Genomic DNA, 14,960 nt, shown 5'->3' with positions numbered 1-14,960 from the left:
ATCTAATTCACCTTTCCAGGTAGGTTCCCAGGTAGGGGTGTTCCGTTTCCGTCAGCTTAAATACCCCAGCCTAGTCAGAACCCACATTAGATAAAAGGTCCCTTATAGATAGATTTGATACATATTTAATCTTTTGTTAGTCAATTTAATCCTATTAGACTGAATTAAAAGATTAAACTTAGGCTTCTAATCTCATTAGAATCGTGATCTTAGGTCTATCTCAATCAAATTCTAAAACTCTTTTAAAACATGATTAAAGCCTAAGTTTTCATGCATATCTTTCTTATTGATTTTAATTCTAATTGCATTAATTATAACCCTTATAAAGAATGAAACAATAAAAATCAACCACATTGCTAAGCTAGACATACATAAGGCATTTATGACTTTTATAAATCAACCTAAGTGTCATGCTTCATGCAATGTTTATTCATTACTAAATATAACTTTTATATTTATAAGTAATGAACCAACTATACATGCCAACATGCACCCTTATACTATAACACTTATAATATAAAGATGATGCATGAGTATGCTTAATGTATGCTTATATTATAACTCTTATATTACATGCTAACCCAAAAACTGATTCTCAACTTGAATTCATTGAGCTACCAAGGGGACCTTATGGACCTATAGCTTGAAGCTCCAATGGTACGTGAATAACTGACTAAACTCTTTAATCACATTATCCACCATCTGTTATATAACACCCTGTACATTTTTTTAGTAATAATGTAATTTCAGTAACTTTATTATTTGAAATTTTAGTAATTGTTATTAGTTGGAGGGCATTTTTGGAATTTTGGACTTCAAGTATAAGTGCAGGAATTTAATTGTTGGTGTGAAATTATTCAATTTGAAATTCAAATTGAAAATTAATGGCAGGAATTAATTTTCTTTTGAAACGGAAAGGAATTTAATAGTATAAAACGAAAATGAACTAAATGTAATTATATTTACTTCCTTTTTTTGTTTTATTATTATTGTTGTTGTTGTTGTTGTTGTTGTTGTTGTTGTTATTGTTGTTGTTGTTTTTTTTTTTTTATAAAAAGTCAAACCCCACCCCCCTTTTTCTTCCTTGTGTTCGTAAGCCCATCCGACGTCGCCCAAAGCCGCCGCGTCAGTTTCTTCTTCATGACCTCCATCCACCACTGCTCAAGCGTCGTTCGCTTTTGCTATCATTGGATCTATCGATTTAGGTAAGATTTCTACCGTTTGGGTTTATTTTCGGTTGATTCTTGAATACTCATTTACTTTTGGCATCAATTGGTTAATACCCATTGTGTTTCAACTTTGGATTCAAGTTTGTGAAGGTATTGAGATGTTGTTCAGTGAAGTTGGAGTTTGTTTTAGCGAGTTTTGGTAAGTTTTATGCTTTGATGACCCTCTTGTGGATTAATTTTGGTTGTTGAGAAATTTTGGTAAAGTCATTTGGAAGTGATTTTTTGACGAAGCTACATATGGATAATTTATTTGAGACATTGGTAGTGAAGTATGTATGATTCAAGCTTTAATCATGTAAGCCTAATTTCAAATTATGATTAGGGGGTTGATTCAAGAATTTCATTCAAGATGAAGAAGAGTTTGGTTTGCTAATTATTTGGGCTTAAAATTGGAGATTTAGGAGGCGAATTCGAATTGGACCACCCTTAGGTAAGGTTATCTGAAAATATTTTGTAATATTTGGGTGTTTGGAATTTGGCCTTAACTATTAATTTTAAAGATTGGTTTATGTTTAGGCTTGATTAAGGAATCAAGAATTTCACAAAGATTCAATTGCTTTTTGGTTCGACCTAATATCAAAGTAAGTAATCTTACTACTAGAACTACCCACGGGCCAGGCATTAGATGTATGCTAGCATGTTAAATGAAGGTTATAGCAGAATGACAACATGAAAGATTGATAATATAACATTATTAAAGTATGTTCTGTTACAAGATTCACCAGTTTGTGTCTCCTTCGGGATTCACCAGTTTGTGTCTCCTTTGGGATTCACTAGTTTGTGTCTCCTTCGGGATTCACCAGTTTGTGTCTCCTTCGGGATTCACCAGTTTGTGTCTCCTTCGGGATTCACCAGTTTGTGTCTCCTTCGGGATTCACCAGTCTGTGTCTCATTCGGGATTCACCAGTCTGTGTCTCATTCGGGATTCACCAGTCTGTGTCTCCTTCGGGATTCACCAGTCTGTGTCTCCTTCGGGATTCACCAAAGGTAGTGGCATACTTAACTATAGTAGGATAGAACTCAGTCTCCTTTTTGTTTCATGTGTATATGTGTCATATGAGACTAGAGCAGTTTATATGTTTCACTAGAGGTGGGTATCTAGAGGACATAGATGCCTAGCCTGATCCTAGTAGTGGGGTTACTAACTGAGTATTTTATACTCATTCTTTCTCATGTTGTTGTTTCAGATAAGGGTAGAGATGCACCAGCGATGGACAAGCGGAATTCGTGATCGAGCCACTGGGACTAGTTTTTACACTTCCGCTCATGAGATTTAGAGTTCTTTTCATGTTTTTCTCAACTTTTAGTTTTGATGTTTAAAACTTATTTTTAAGAATCGTTTTTTAGACTTATTTATTATCCTTTATGATTTATGGGTACCTTACTATTGTTTTAATATTTGAAATTAATGAAAGTCTTTGAACTTATCTTATTTAATTAGCATTTATTTCACTATAACCGAGTGTCGTTTTGAGTTCCATGCATGCATGTATTTATAACGGCCTAACTTAAGTCCTAGGGGGTCAGGTCGTTACAGTTGGTATCAGAGCCCATGTTTTGGGTTCTGTAGACTGACTTACTATGTAAGTCTAGATTGTCCCTGTGGCCCATGAACGGATTCCTCGTCATCGACAGGTACGTCTTATCAATTACAAGTTTTATGATAGTTGTGCATTAAAATATTTATTTAGCTTAAATGCACCAATTATGTTCTAATGCTAGGTCAGTGACTCGTTAGAAGTTATTATAAGAGGATTATCAGGTACGACACTACAAAAGGAGAAAAATAAAATAGAGTAAATTATGAGGTCACTTGGCACTAGTTAATCTCATGGAAATTATGTTAAAAACGAACAAATATATACCTCAGTTCAGCAATGCTAAAGATTGATGAAACTATGTAGAGTTATGACAATTTAGGAATGAAGGTATTTAAATGTTTAAGCCAAAGAATAAAATTGTTGAGACAAGAATTGATCAAGGACTAGTGTTATGTTTTGTGTTGGATAGTGCAATCGGTGGTAGTATAAATACACAGGCTAGTGCTCAAGTATAAGGTTAAAAGTTGTTTTATGAATAAGGAGGAAAAGAAGAAGAATCTATAGATTTATTAAAGGTTTTGAGATATTAAAAACCCAACATTTCGAGAAGAATTTTAGAAAGGATTCATAAATCATAATCATTTGGGTAATATTACAACTTGATGAACTAAGAAAAGTATGTGTAACGATATAAAGAATTCTTTTGGAATATCTAGCAAGGTAGATGTCATTAAAGGAAGCTAAAATAGTTGGACATGACCTTGGACTTAAAGGCAAGCAAGGTGTTATTTGTTTAGATTGAAGGATTATTTTAGTATACCCAGACTAAATCCAGAGCCTTATTGTGTTAAAAAGATCTAAGTTAGACAGATTTGAAGAAACAAAAGTCTTTTGGAGTTTAAACATATGCAAATTGGCAAAGAGGAATTCTACAAGATGGAAATTCTTAGTGAGAGAGATAAGACTTATGGAAGAGTTAAGTAAAATATACTTTAGTAAAGAGATTATGTTCCACTTGGAAAGTTGAAAAAAAAAGTATCCAAGAAAGTTTACTCTTTTGGAAAGAGAAAGGAATTTAATGTGTTCAAAACTCCTAGTTAAGTATAGTTTGGAGGTATGATATGAGGGGTTACAAGGAATTTGTTTTGGTGTAAAAGAAAAATATCTCATTATCATGTGGAACTTTAGGAGAATATGAGTTGGATGGAAAGATAGCTTACATAGGTGATCTGTATGGAACTTTGTTTAACACAAGAATCTGTTACCGAAATAAAAGGTTGAGAAGGGATAAGCTAAAATGGAATTACTAGTAACAGTAGATGTTCAAGAACTACTGACATGGTATGTTGAGGCTTCATTAGTTAAAAGATAAACCATTGAGGGCATTAGTAAGATATAAGTGATTTTGACGTAGTGTGCAAGTTCGAAAGATGAACTAGCAAGACCATCAATTTGATTGAAAAAGGAAATTAATCCAGCTCGAGGTAGACAAAAGTGATATATGCACAAAAGTAAGTAAATTGAATCTTCCAATATCACCATTGGCATAAGGGCTAGACTTGGTAATAAAGTTGAGTTGATAACGAGAAGTTGTTAAAGGTGGGTTTGGAGAACAGGATAGTATATTTTCTCTTGCATGGGCAATAAGTTAACTAGCTCTAGGAAGTACGAGCAATTCAAGCTAGGACTTATGAATCAAGGAGGTTTCATCGTAAAAGCTAACTCTAGGGATCAATTACGGNTTTAAGGGATTTTGAGTTTGTGTGCTAGTTGGAAACATGAACTAGAAAGACCATCAAGTTTATTGAAAAAGGAAAATAATCTAGCTCGAGGTAGACAAAAGTGGTATACGCACAAAAGTAAGTAAGTTGGATCTTCCAATATAATCATTGGCATAAGGGCTAGACTTGGTAATAAAGTTGAGTTGATAACAAGAAGTTGCTAAAGGTGGGTTTGAAGCATTACAAGATAGTATATTTTCTCTTGCATGGGCAATGAGTTAACTAGCTCTAGGAAGTACGAGCAATTCAAGCTAGGACTTATGAATCAAGGAGGTTTCATCGTAAAAGCTAACTCTAGGGATCAATTACGGTTATTATGAGGTTATGAAAATGTGTTATCAATTGACTGATGCTTTAGCATCCAGAGACTTCAAAACCTCATTTTCAGAGGGAATTTTAGACTCATCCGTAACAGGGTCTAAGTAATGATATGTGATTGTTTTAAGGCTAAAGGATAATATTAGGTTTGGCTCAAGCAATTTTTATGGCCCATGACATTATAGAGCCTCATGATGAGTTTCTCATGAATGTGAGACCTAATTAGACAGAGTTATTCTCAGACATGTAGCCCCTAACAGAGACATCACAGTCGGCGCTTCTAAGAGTAGAAGCAGTTTTCAATTGACCAGATTTGTTAGGGTACGTATCTTCAGATGGCGCATTATATAGTATGACCAGCTTCTCCATTACACATATGAAATTTTCCCAGTGACAAAATGGTAAGTTCAAATGTATGTTTTTAGTGGATAATACTTTTTTAAGCTAAATTTACCCCTATAGTTATATCTTACTCCTTAAGTACCACTGATTCCTCTAATGAACAATAGATCATAGTCCTACTATGATTAAACCCTTCTCGGGCCAAGAGAAGGTGTGGCACCACATTGTTCAAGCCCTCGAATCACCCCTTAAGGGAGTAATTTATCTACTTACCCCTGCATCGCTGAAGAAGTGAATTCCATCTTGTTTAGCTGAGTTCCCAGCTCCCCAATCAGATGAATCCCCAAAGTGGTAGGCTTATTGAGTCGACGATCTGGCTACTCTCACCCATGCAAATCAAAGGATTGCCCTCGTAAGTAGGAGTTCACAACTCACTCAGGATTAAGGTCATGTTGCCTATGGTCACCCGAGTGAAATGAAAGTCTCAATTATGAATGGTGTTATATAACGAGACTAAACATTTCATTGTTTGGTCTTATACAAACTTCTTTGTATAGAATATCCCTGCTCCCATATCTAATACATGAATAATCAGGATTAGATCATTTGTAACAGTTTACAACATTTGTAATACCTACAAAGCTGGCCACACTCGTAGTGTCACCAAGATAAGGTATCCCTCCTTATCCATATACTACAGACCATTTTGGTTATCACTTAAAGCACGATCCACTTGTATGTCTCCACATGCATGTTTAAGTTACAACGATAACCATGGATCTTAGTTTCATAATTTGTGGTTAATGCAACTAAAATATCTCATATTTCATAGATTGAAGTGAATAAAATATCATATATTATAAATCACAAAAATGTTTGTTCATACAAGGGTTTACAAACTACAGGACCCTACGAGATTTAGAGCATCAACCCCATGGTTGGGCTATGATTTATTGTTCATTAGAGGGATTGGTGGTACTTAAGAAGTTAGACGTAACTATAGGGCAAAACGGTAATTTTAGCCCAGCTGTACTTATGAGCAATTTGTGAAGGGTCATTGTTCTGTTGACTGATTATATCCAATGGACATATAAATATATCTGTAGTGCGAAGAGTGTAGTTGTCGATCTTTAGTAGAGTGCCCGACAATTGACGGATGGTGAATAATTTAATTAAAGGAGTTTAATTAATTATTCACGTACTGCTAGAGCTTCTAGTTACAGGTCCATGAGGTCTCCTCTGTAGCTCAACGGGAATTAATGAGAATAAATTTTTGGATTAATTTGAATTGTTCAAAATTAATTATACGTGATATAATTAATTTAATCTAATTATATATTATCTAATTAGTATAATGTATTTGATACATTATAATATAAAGTATTTATGAGAGGAAATAAATATTTGAATTTGATTCAAATATTAATTATGTGAATTGGATTCATATAGTTAAATTTAATATAAATGGAATTTATATTAAATATCGTTGTTGAGATAATTAAACTATAGGTTATACTGTATTGGATATAATATTAACCGATCAGTTATATGTTATATTTGATATATATATTAAACTATCGGTTATAGTTTAATATATATATTATAGGGACAGTTGCAAATATAGACATTAAATCTAAAGTATTAGCATATATAACATAATGTAAAAAAAAAACTATAAATATGGCCAAATTTAAATAGTCTATAGTGATAAAACATATTATTGGTAGGAGTCTATCAGTGATAGACCATATCATTGGTAAGAGTCTATTAAAGATAGAAGTCTATTGCTGATAGATTTGGCTATATTTGTAATTTTTTTAAATGATGTCACTTGGTTATTATTCTTAAAAATGCTACCAATTGCAATTATCTTATATTATATGATAAAGTGGTTATCATATAAATATAAATTAAAATTAAAATTTTATTAATTTTATTAATTTTATTTTTACAAACAATTTCAGGGAGAGAGTTGTAACTCCCTCTCTTTTTTTCTCTTTAGAATGTGAGAGTGGGAAACAGTTCGTTTTTCTCTTCATATTTTCTTCTTCCTGAAGAAAAATTACAGAAGTGTTCTTTAAGTTCCAACTTCTTCGTAGTCTCTCCTCCTCTTTACTCTCTTAATTTTCTCATCTAAAATAGTCAGAGTTCACACCTCCTGGATTCTCATCCAAAGAATACAGTGGTAACATCATGGTGGTGTCCTTTTTGGTTCAAGGGATTCTTTCTTGAAGATCGGTCTTCAAAGGTTAGGATTTCTAAACCCATTTACTTTCCTGCAATTCACCAAGCATGCTGTATTTTTCTTCAATTAAATGCATAATGGTTATGTATGTTTGCTGTAAAATTCTCAATTCTATAAATTTTGGCATTTGGGTTCGATCCCGTTTCTGCTCAAGGGCCTTCAAGTATTTTGTTAAATGGTATCGTTTTGTTTTTGTTAGGTTAGTTTATTCTTTTTGTCTGTAAATGTTGCGTGGCGCTTCCTCATGAGGCGGGAGATATTCATCCCTATCCATCTTGTACTATTTATACTCCTCAATTGGAACGAAATAATTATCAAGCATCTTTACATCATTTCTCTGTGCCCTAGTTTTTTCTTTCTACTATTATTGCTAGACCCTAGTAATAATGGTAAATGATAATGATAACAATGTAACAATAGACATGACAACTTCATAATTATAATATTGTAACCTAACAATATTTGTAACGATAACAGTAACGATAACTATAATGGCTAGTAGGTCCAATGTAAATTTTAAACGTAACCAGATTGAGCACCCCTTAATTCTTTAATCAAATTACATTATTTGATTACACAATTCAAAGTAGACCTCATATTTCATTATGGTTATGGAATACATGTGAACATTAAACCAACGTAATTAAATGAGATCCACTTTTTAAATTACCATTGATATATTATATTTACGGATGGATAAATGTGCCCTAATATCTAAAGAATCCTTTGAAGAGCGGTGGCATAGGAACCTTCAACGTGCTCAAAACATGAACGGAGAGAGAGAATTTTGAGAGAGAGAGCGATCCACATGCAAATTGAAGAAAAAGGCAATTTGAGATTATATATAATGAAATGTAAACCATAAACCCACAGATTCCCTTGTTCTTCTGTTCTCTCTCTTGCCTGTATCGTCTCCTTCTTTTCTTCCCACCATTCATGGCTGTTCTTCTTGAATCTGCCTGGCAGGTACTAATCTCTTCTTAATCTTGTTCTTTCCGCCCTAGATTTGATCTTGGTTTTCAACCCTTCCCATTAAATTCTTAACTTCTTCCACTACTGTACTCTGTTTTTGGTGTCTACACCGTGCTGAGGATTGAGTTTTCAATTTCTTATGTTGAATGTCAAGTGGGTTTTCATGTGGGAGTGTTACCCTTTTGAATTTTTCTCTTATACTTGTTAAATTGGTTTGTTGATGTGACAATGACATTGGGGTTGTGAGGTGAATTTCATCCGCTACTGTTGATTTGAAATAGGATCTTGATGTTGCTAGCTAATTTCTTCAGATTTTTGTTTTTTTTTTTTTTTTTCCAATTGGAGGAGTGGATTTGGGTTTTCGTTGAAATTTGAGGGCTTCCTTCTAATTTGTTGACAACATTGGCTGACTGGAGTGTTGAATTACACTATGGTTCTTTAAACATCTGGTACTTCTTTTTTAAGGTTGTTCTTTTTCCCACATTATGCAGTATCTAATAACAAATTTCAGTGATTTTCAACTCGCTTGTATTGGAAGCTTCATAATCCATGAAAGTGTTTTCTTCTTATCTGGCCTTCCCTTTATACTTTTGGAAAGAGCAGGATGGCTGAGCAAGTACAAGATCCAGGTTTGCTTTTTTGCTTCACCAGAAATCTTTTTAGCTAAATCTTCACCTCAAATTTCATATCTACAAGTTCTTGTGGATATTTAGTCGATGTTTGATATATGATTTGGGTTGACCTTTGTTAGTAATTCATGATTGATTATGAACTAGATTTGCACTTGGAACTAGTTTTGATTATCCCTTTATTTGATCTCAATAGGAGAAAATAACAAGAAATAATGAGAGCTTTAAGCTTTATTTTTCATTGATTACTCTTTCTATCAAAAAAGAATAAAAAGAAACGAAAAGAAAAAGAAATTGTTCCTCATTGATTGCCATGTTGGCATTAGTGCTTATACTCAAGGATGAAGATAATGTACCTATCAACTGAGTTTTCCACCTCAGTAATTACAACTTAATTAACTCAATAATGACATAACTAACTCTTAATTATGGATGAATTATATTCAGCTTTGATATAAATAATTTTCTGTTTTTTCAGGCAAAGAATAATAGTCCTGCTGCTCAAGGGAAATGCATTTCACGCCTACTGCTGTATCATTTTGGTGTAAATCTGCCAGTTATGCTTGTTTCTTATCCCGTCTTCAGGCGTATGGGCATGAGAAGCACTCTTCCATTGCCATCCTGGTATCTTCAGGTTCTTTATGCATAAAGCATATATTTTAGGAGTTCTATCTAGCTAGGTTTAGTTTACTTTCACCTTTTCCTTAGTTTGAACCATATCATTACCTTTCCTAGAATTTAACTTGGTTTTGGCTTTCGTTTAATGTAGGAAAGTAGTTTTCGGCCAGATAATATTCTACTTTATTATTGAGGATTTTGTTTTCTACTGGGGGCATAGAATTTTGCACACCAAATGGCTGTACAAGAATGTCCACAGCGTGCATCATGAGTAAGTGAGATTTATGAATGAAAATTCTTGTTTATTCTGCCTTTTCCCATGATAAAATTGTCTTAGGCTGTTTTATGGTTCTTATAAGTGCAGATATGCTACACCTTTTGGACTAACATCAGAATACGCTCACCCTGCTGAGATCCTGTTCCTTGGATTCGCTACCATCGTCGGTCCTGCTCTTACTGGTCCCCATCTATTGACTCTGTGGTTATGGATGATAGTTAGAGTGCTTGAGACAGTTGAGGCTCATTGTGGTTACCATTTTCCTTGGAGCCCTTCAAACTTCATACCTTTGTATGGGGGGTAAGTCAATTAGGATTTTTAAGGTTCAAAAAAAATACCTGATACTGTATTTATCATTCCTGAAATCAGCTCTGCTCTTTCTCCACAGTGCTTATTTTCATGATTACCATCACCGACTGCTTTATACGAAATCTGGCAACTACTCATCAACATTCACTTACATGGACTGGTAAGTTCTGGTCCAACCATTTTTTTTATATATACATTATTGGTTTGAACTTCATTACATTAAAACCAGTTTTGTGGAACATTGATTTACTTCCCATTCAATAGTTTCATGTCTATTCCCTTGGATTGTTGATTTAAATAGTATTTGCCGATAAACAAAGGGGGTGTTTGAATAATAGTAAGATGATGATCATCGACTTACCAGTGCACCCCAAATTCCTTGGTCTCTTTTCCCCTATACTTTGAAACCAATGGCTTCATCGAGTGGTTAACATTAATGGGCTAATTTAACATAACTAAGACATTTTGCTATGTAGATTATTTCTGGAAAATGTTTGCTCCCTAAGCTGCATTTTTTTAAATTGTATTTTGGTGGAAAGGTGTTAATCAGTGACTTGATATGATGCCCTCACTTTGGGTTGAGATTGTCTGGAAGTATGCTTGGACAGGGTATCTTTTTCTGAGTGATTGAGACATGCTGGAGGGAGTTGGAGAAAACTATAGATATCATAAATTCCACATCTTGAAGTCTTTTAGCCTAATATAATCTTAAGGTGGATTGTTGAGTGGTTAAGCTGGAGGAGAAGAAAATTTTGATTGTGGAGTTGATAGTTGAGAATCATCATTGCATGCATGTTCAAGTTTTTACTTCTTGATGCCATTTTTTCCCAATCTGAAGTTAGAAATTTTGAGTGGATGTGATGGAGAATAAAAAAACAACATTGATTATGAAGATATTAATGTTGAGTCCTTATTGAAAAAGAAATCAAGTGCTGAGAGAGAAATAGTGTTAGCCACTCCAGGGAGGGAGTTGGAGAGCATTATTATACATGTAACACTTGTATTCTAGTCTTACCATGCTATGCTGGAAGATTCTTGGCCCAAGTTTTATCTTGATCGAGTAAAATAGATTAAAAAAAATGTTTATTTAGATGCAGTAACTCCAAACTTGTCAGTTAAATCTTTATTTCAAGCAGTGCACGTCGATTGTTGGGGGAACATGGAACTTTCATATGACAAGGTCGTACCTATGTACATTTCACGGCCTTACTTAAATAGGATTTTTTCTATAAGTTGTATAAGTTGTACAACTGTGTCCTTGAATTCTAAAGATACATTTCACGTTTTTGCATGTACTTTTGCTTCTTCATGTCCATCAATTATCGATAATTTCAATGCAATGAAACAGAAGACATTTTGATGTGAATATTTTGGCTTCTCTGATTGGCAGGATCTTTGGAACAGACGAAGGTTTCAGAAACTTGGAAGCTATAAAAAAGGCAGAAAGCTGATGATGAGATAATAGAGAGCTGTCGAAAAAGTCAGGTAAATTCGACATAGAGTTTCTAATCTATAGGCACATTTGAAAAGATTTAGTTCTTCTGTATGACCCTTGCTTGTGTGCCATGATTTGTTTTGTCTTTTTTTTTTTTTTTTTTGTTTAAATGTCAGCATTCTTATTCTGAAGGTAATGAAGAGCTGACTATGGAACTTGGCTGTCATTTTCTTTTGGAAATTTAACGCATTTTGTGGTTCATGTACCAATTGGCTTGTTTAAGAAACTTAATTAGCAGGGACTTGGATTGTGTTTCCATGTCTCTTGTGGATTTATGTTGGTTGTGGGAGAGGTTTGATGCTCATGTGTTAATGTAAAAAAGAAAAAATTGAGAGAACTTTTTGTATCCAAGGAAATTGGAAAAAAAAAAATTGGGTTAAAATATCATTTTTTGTCCTTGTAATTTCAATTCTCTAATTTTAGTTCCCATAATCTCAATAAATTTTAATTTCCTTTAAGTTAAATTTTAACAATATTAAGAAGGGTAATTGTTTTAAATAGCAAAACTGTTTAAAATAGTAAAATGTTATTGCTTATCTGTCACAGATAGATAGTGACATTATGTAATATTTATAAATAAGTTGATTGATTTTACTATATTTGAAAATAGTTATGATAATAATTTTTAGGCAAAAAAAAAAAATGACATGCAAATGTATTTTCACAGGTTATAAAGGGATGGTTTTAGCAACTAGTTTTGTCAGGGATTAAAATGGGACAAAGTGGACAAAATGGTATTTTACCAAAATAAAATTTATTCATAAACTTTAAATTGAGGTTTTTGAGTATGTTTGGTTTGTTTAATTGTTAGAATTAGTCCTTTTGGAAAAGTTTGATTGACAATAATCAAAATAGCTTAAAAAATAAATTTTTGAAAAAAACCTTTTTTCTTTAGTCAATTCTTAACTAATAGCAATTTCAACCTTGAACTTTAAATTTTACCATAAACTTTCGAAGCAATCTTGGACCCTCTTGGCTGCGCTGTGCTTGGATGCACTTGTATTCCACACGCCAGCGATGAGATTTTTTCTTTAGTCAATTCTTAACTAATAGCAATTTCAACCTTGAACTTTAAATTTTACCATAAACTTTAATTTTCTTGTGATAAATACTGAATAGTAAAAGAAAATCAAGAGACCACATAATTATTTTACAATCCCTCTCTCTCTCTTTTTAACTTGTTTTTATGATGAAGGCAATTTTAATGTTTAATAGAGAGTTTCTTCTCTTTATTAAGTAATAATATAGTGTATTTTGTTTCATTGTTTTTTTTTTTTTTTTTTNTTTTTTTTTTTTTTTTTTAATTTTATTGTTTTGTTTTTGGTTTCGGGTTTCGGGTTTCGGGTTTTTGGTTTTTTTTTTTTGGGGGGTGAAAGCTAGTGTATTGTGTTCAATGTTAACATAGATCACTTATAGAAAACAAGTCTGTCAACTTTAAGTAAATTTCAATCTTTTTCGATAAAAACAGTTTCAACAAAAGGTTTAGATAAATACTTTTAGAATATGGATTATGATAAAAAGATTTTAAAAAGTATTACTAAACTTTTGGAAGAGAGAGACAAGTGTTCATGCAAAGATGATGCATTGCATCTTATCGTTGAAATTTTATGTATTAAACTTTTGGGAAAATATCGATATATACTCTAAACTTTGAGTTGTATCAATTAAAATCCTTAATTAATAAGTATATCAATTTAAACTCAACACTTTCGTAAATGTATTAATTTATACCTTCCTCCAGATTTTGTTAGAATAACTTATAATTTGAGTAATTTAAACTTCTGAATTTTCATAAGTCAGTTAATTTAAATGTGTGTAGACTTCTTCAAATGATAGTTTTACAAAATGGATTATTAAAGTAAATGTATGGACATTTTTCAAAGAAAATCCTGAATAATAGTCTAAATTGATTGATTTATAAATTCAAGAGTTTAATTGATACAATTATAAGTTTCTCATGAAGTTTTTCCATGTTGAATATATTGGAGGTTGTAAATTGATTAGGGCATGTCTGAATTGACTTGAGAAAAATGCGTATTTCAAAAATCTCATTTTTATTTAAATACTTATGATAAGAACTTATTAAAATGATACTTTTGAGTGGTTGCCAAGCTATTTTTAAATTAATACCTTAAAATATATCCCAAACGCATCTTTAATAAAAATTGATACAATTCATAGTTTAAATTGATATGCTTTAAGGGATATAAATTAATATTTTCTCCTAACTTTTTATTAATTTTTTTTCAAAGGTTTCAAAGAAGTGTTTTTTAAAATGAAATTTTAACTTGAAAAGGTTAATCAATTAGTGAAATAAATAAAGGATGAGTGAAATCATTGATTTCTTTTCTACTTAAAAAGATTTTGTGAAAATTACCTCTCTCATCATTGATTTTTTTACTCATAGATCACTTGGTCCTTGTGTTTCTAAAACATAATTTTATAGTCTTTGAATTTTATGAAATAGGCTTAGATCATCTCTCTTTATTAACAGTATTCATAAGAGATCTCTACACTAATAGCTTAATTAAATAGGTCAAATTAAATGTCTCGAATCTATAATTTTTTACATGAATGGTCTAATGAGTTATAATATTACATAAAATCAAGTTCAAAAAGTTCATAACACCCATTAATTCCAGGCAATTTAAAAAAGAAAAATTCAAAAGTCCACATATATTGAAATAATGTGTATTAAATTGGTTTTATACAAATTTGTTTATTTTTCTCAACTCCTTAATTATCCCATTTTTTCTCTTCCTTGCCCACCACTCACCATCATTGGGCCAACTTGACGCTAAAAAGTGAAAGCCCAAACCTGATCCAGGCTCAAGCCTAAAGTCCTAAGGTATTATTTGGGCTTGGATCAGGCCCGACCCAACCTTCAATAGCTAAACCCATGACTCAACCTTTGCCTTGTGTTGGGCTCTTTGGATCAAGTTTAGGCCGAGCTTTGGTTGAGCTTAGCCTGATTCATTAGATTAGTCCATTGAATATTACTTATTTAATTATTAAAAAATATATATGTAGAATTTAGATTTTCTTAAGGAAATGTTATTAAGATGTTATTAAATTTGTATTTTATTTTGTTTATTTTTTATTTTTATTACTTTTTCTAGATAAAATTAATGATATTATAAGGTTTTATTTAGTATTTATTTTTGTCTTAAAATTGTTTATTAGTTTTTAACAATTTAAAAGGTT

The 14,960-nt window shown here is 32.2% G+C and overlaps 1 protein-coding gene across 3 annotated transcripts; it reads left to right on the top strand.

Annotated features, from left to right (window-relative positions):
- The first annotated feature begins 8,196 nt into the window (after positions 1 to 8,196).
- LOC120082510 (methylsterol monooxygenase 2-2) lies at positions 8,197 to 12,143 on the top strand. 3 transcript variants are annotated; one of them, XM_039037712.1, is made up of 8 exons: positions 8,197 to 8,422; positions 8,920 to 9,057; positions 9,536 to 9,681; positions 9,827 to 9,946; positions 10,040 to 10,252; positions 10,341 to 10,421; positions 11,652 to 11,746; positions 11,889 to 12,143. In XM_039037712.1, exons 1-7 carry the CDS (start codon positions 8,393 to 8,395, stop codon positions 11,710 to 11,712), a joined length of 789 nt encoding a protein of 262 aa, XP_038893640.1. In that variant the 5' UTR covers positions 8,197 to 8,392; the 3' UTR covers positions 11,713 to 11,746; positions 11,889 to 12,143. The 3 variants fall into 3 exon arrangements, with proteins under 3 accessions (XP_038893640.1, XP_038893639.1, XP_038893638.1); XM_039037711.1 differs by having other exon boundaries at positions 11,873 to 12,143; XM_039037710.1 differs by having other exon boundaries at positions 11,652 to 12,143.
- The last annotated feature ends 2,817 nt before the right edge of the window (positions 12,144 to 14,960 follow it).

This window comes from Benincasa hispida, chromosome 8, assembly GCF_009727055.1.
Source record: "Benincasa hispida cultivar B227 chromosome 8, ASM972705v1, whole genome shotgun sequence".
In the NCBI taxonomy this organism is placed as follows: domain Eukaryota; kingdom Viridiplantae; phylum Streptophyta; class Magnoliopsida; order Cucurbitales; family Cucurbitaceae; genus Benincasa; species Benincasa hispida.
This window is presented reverse-complemented; position numbering and strand designations above follow the sequence as displayed.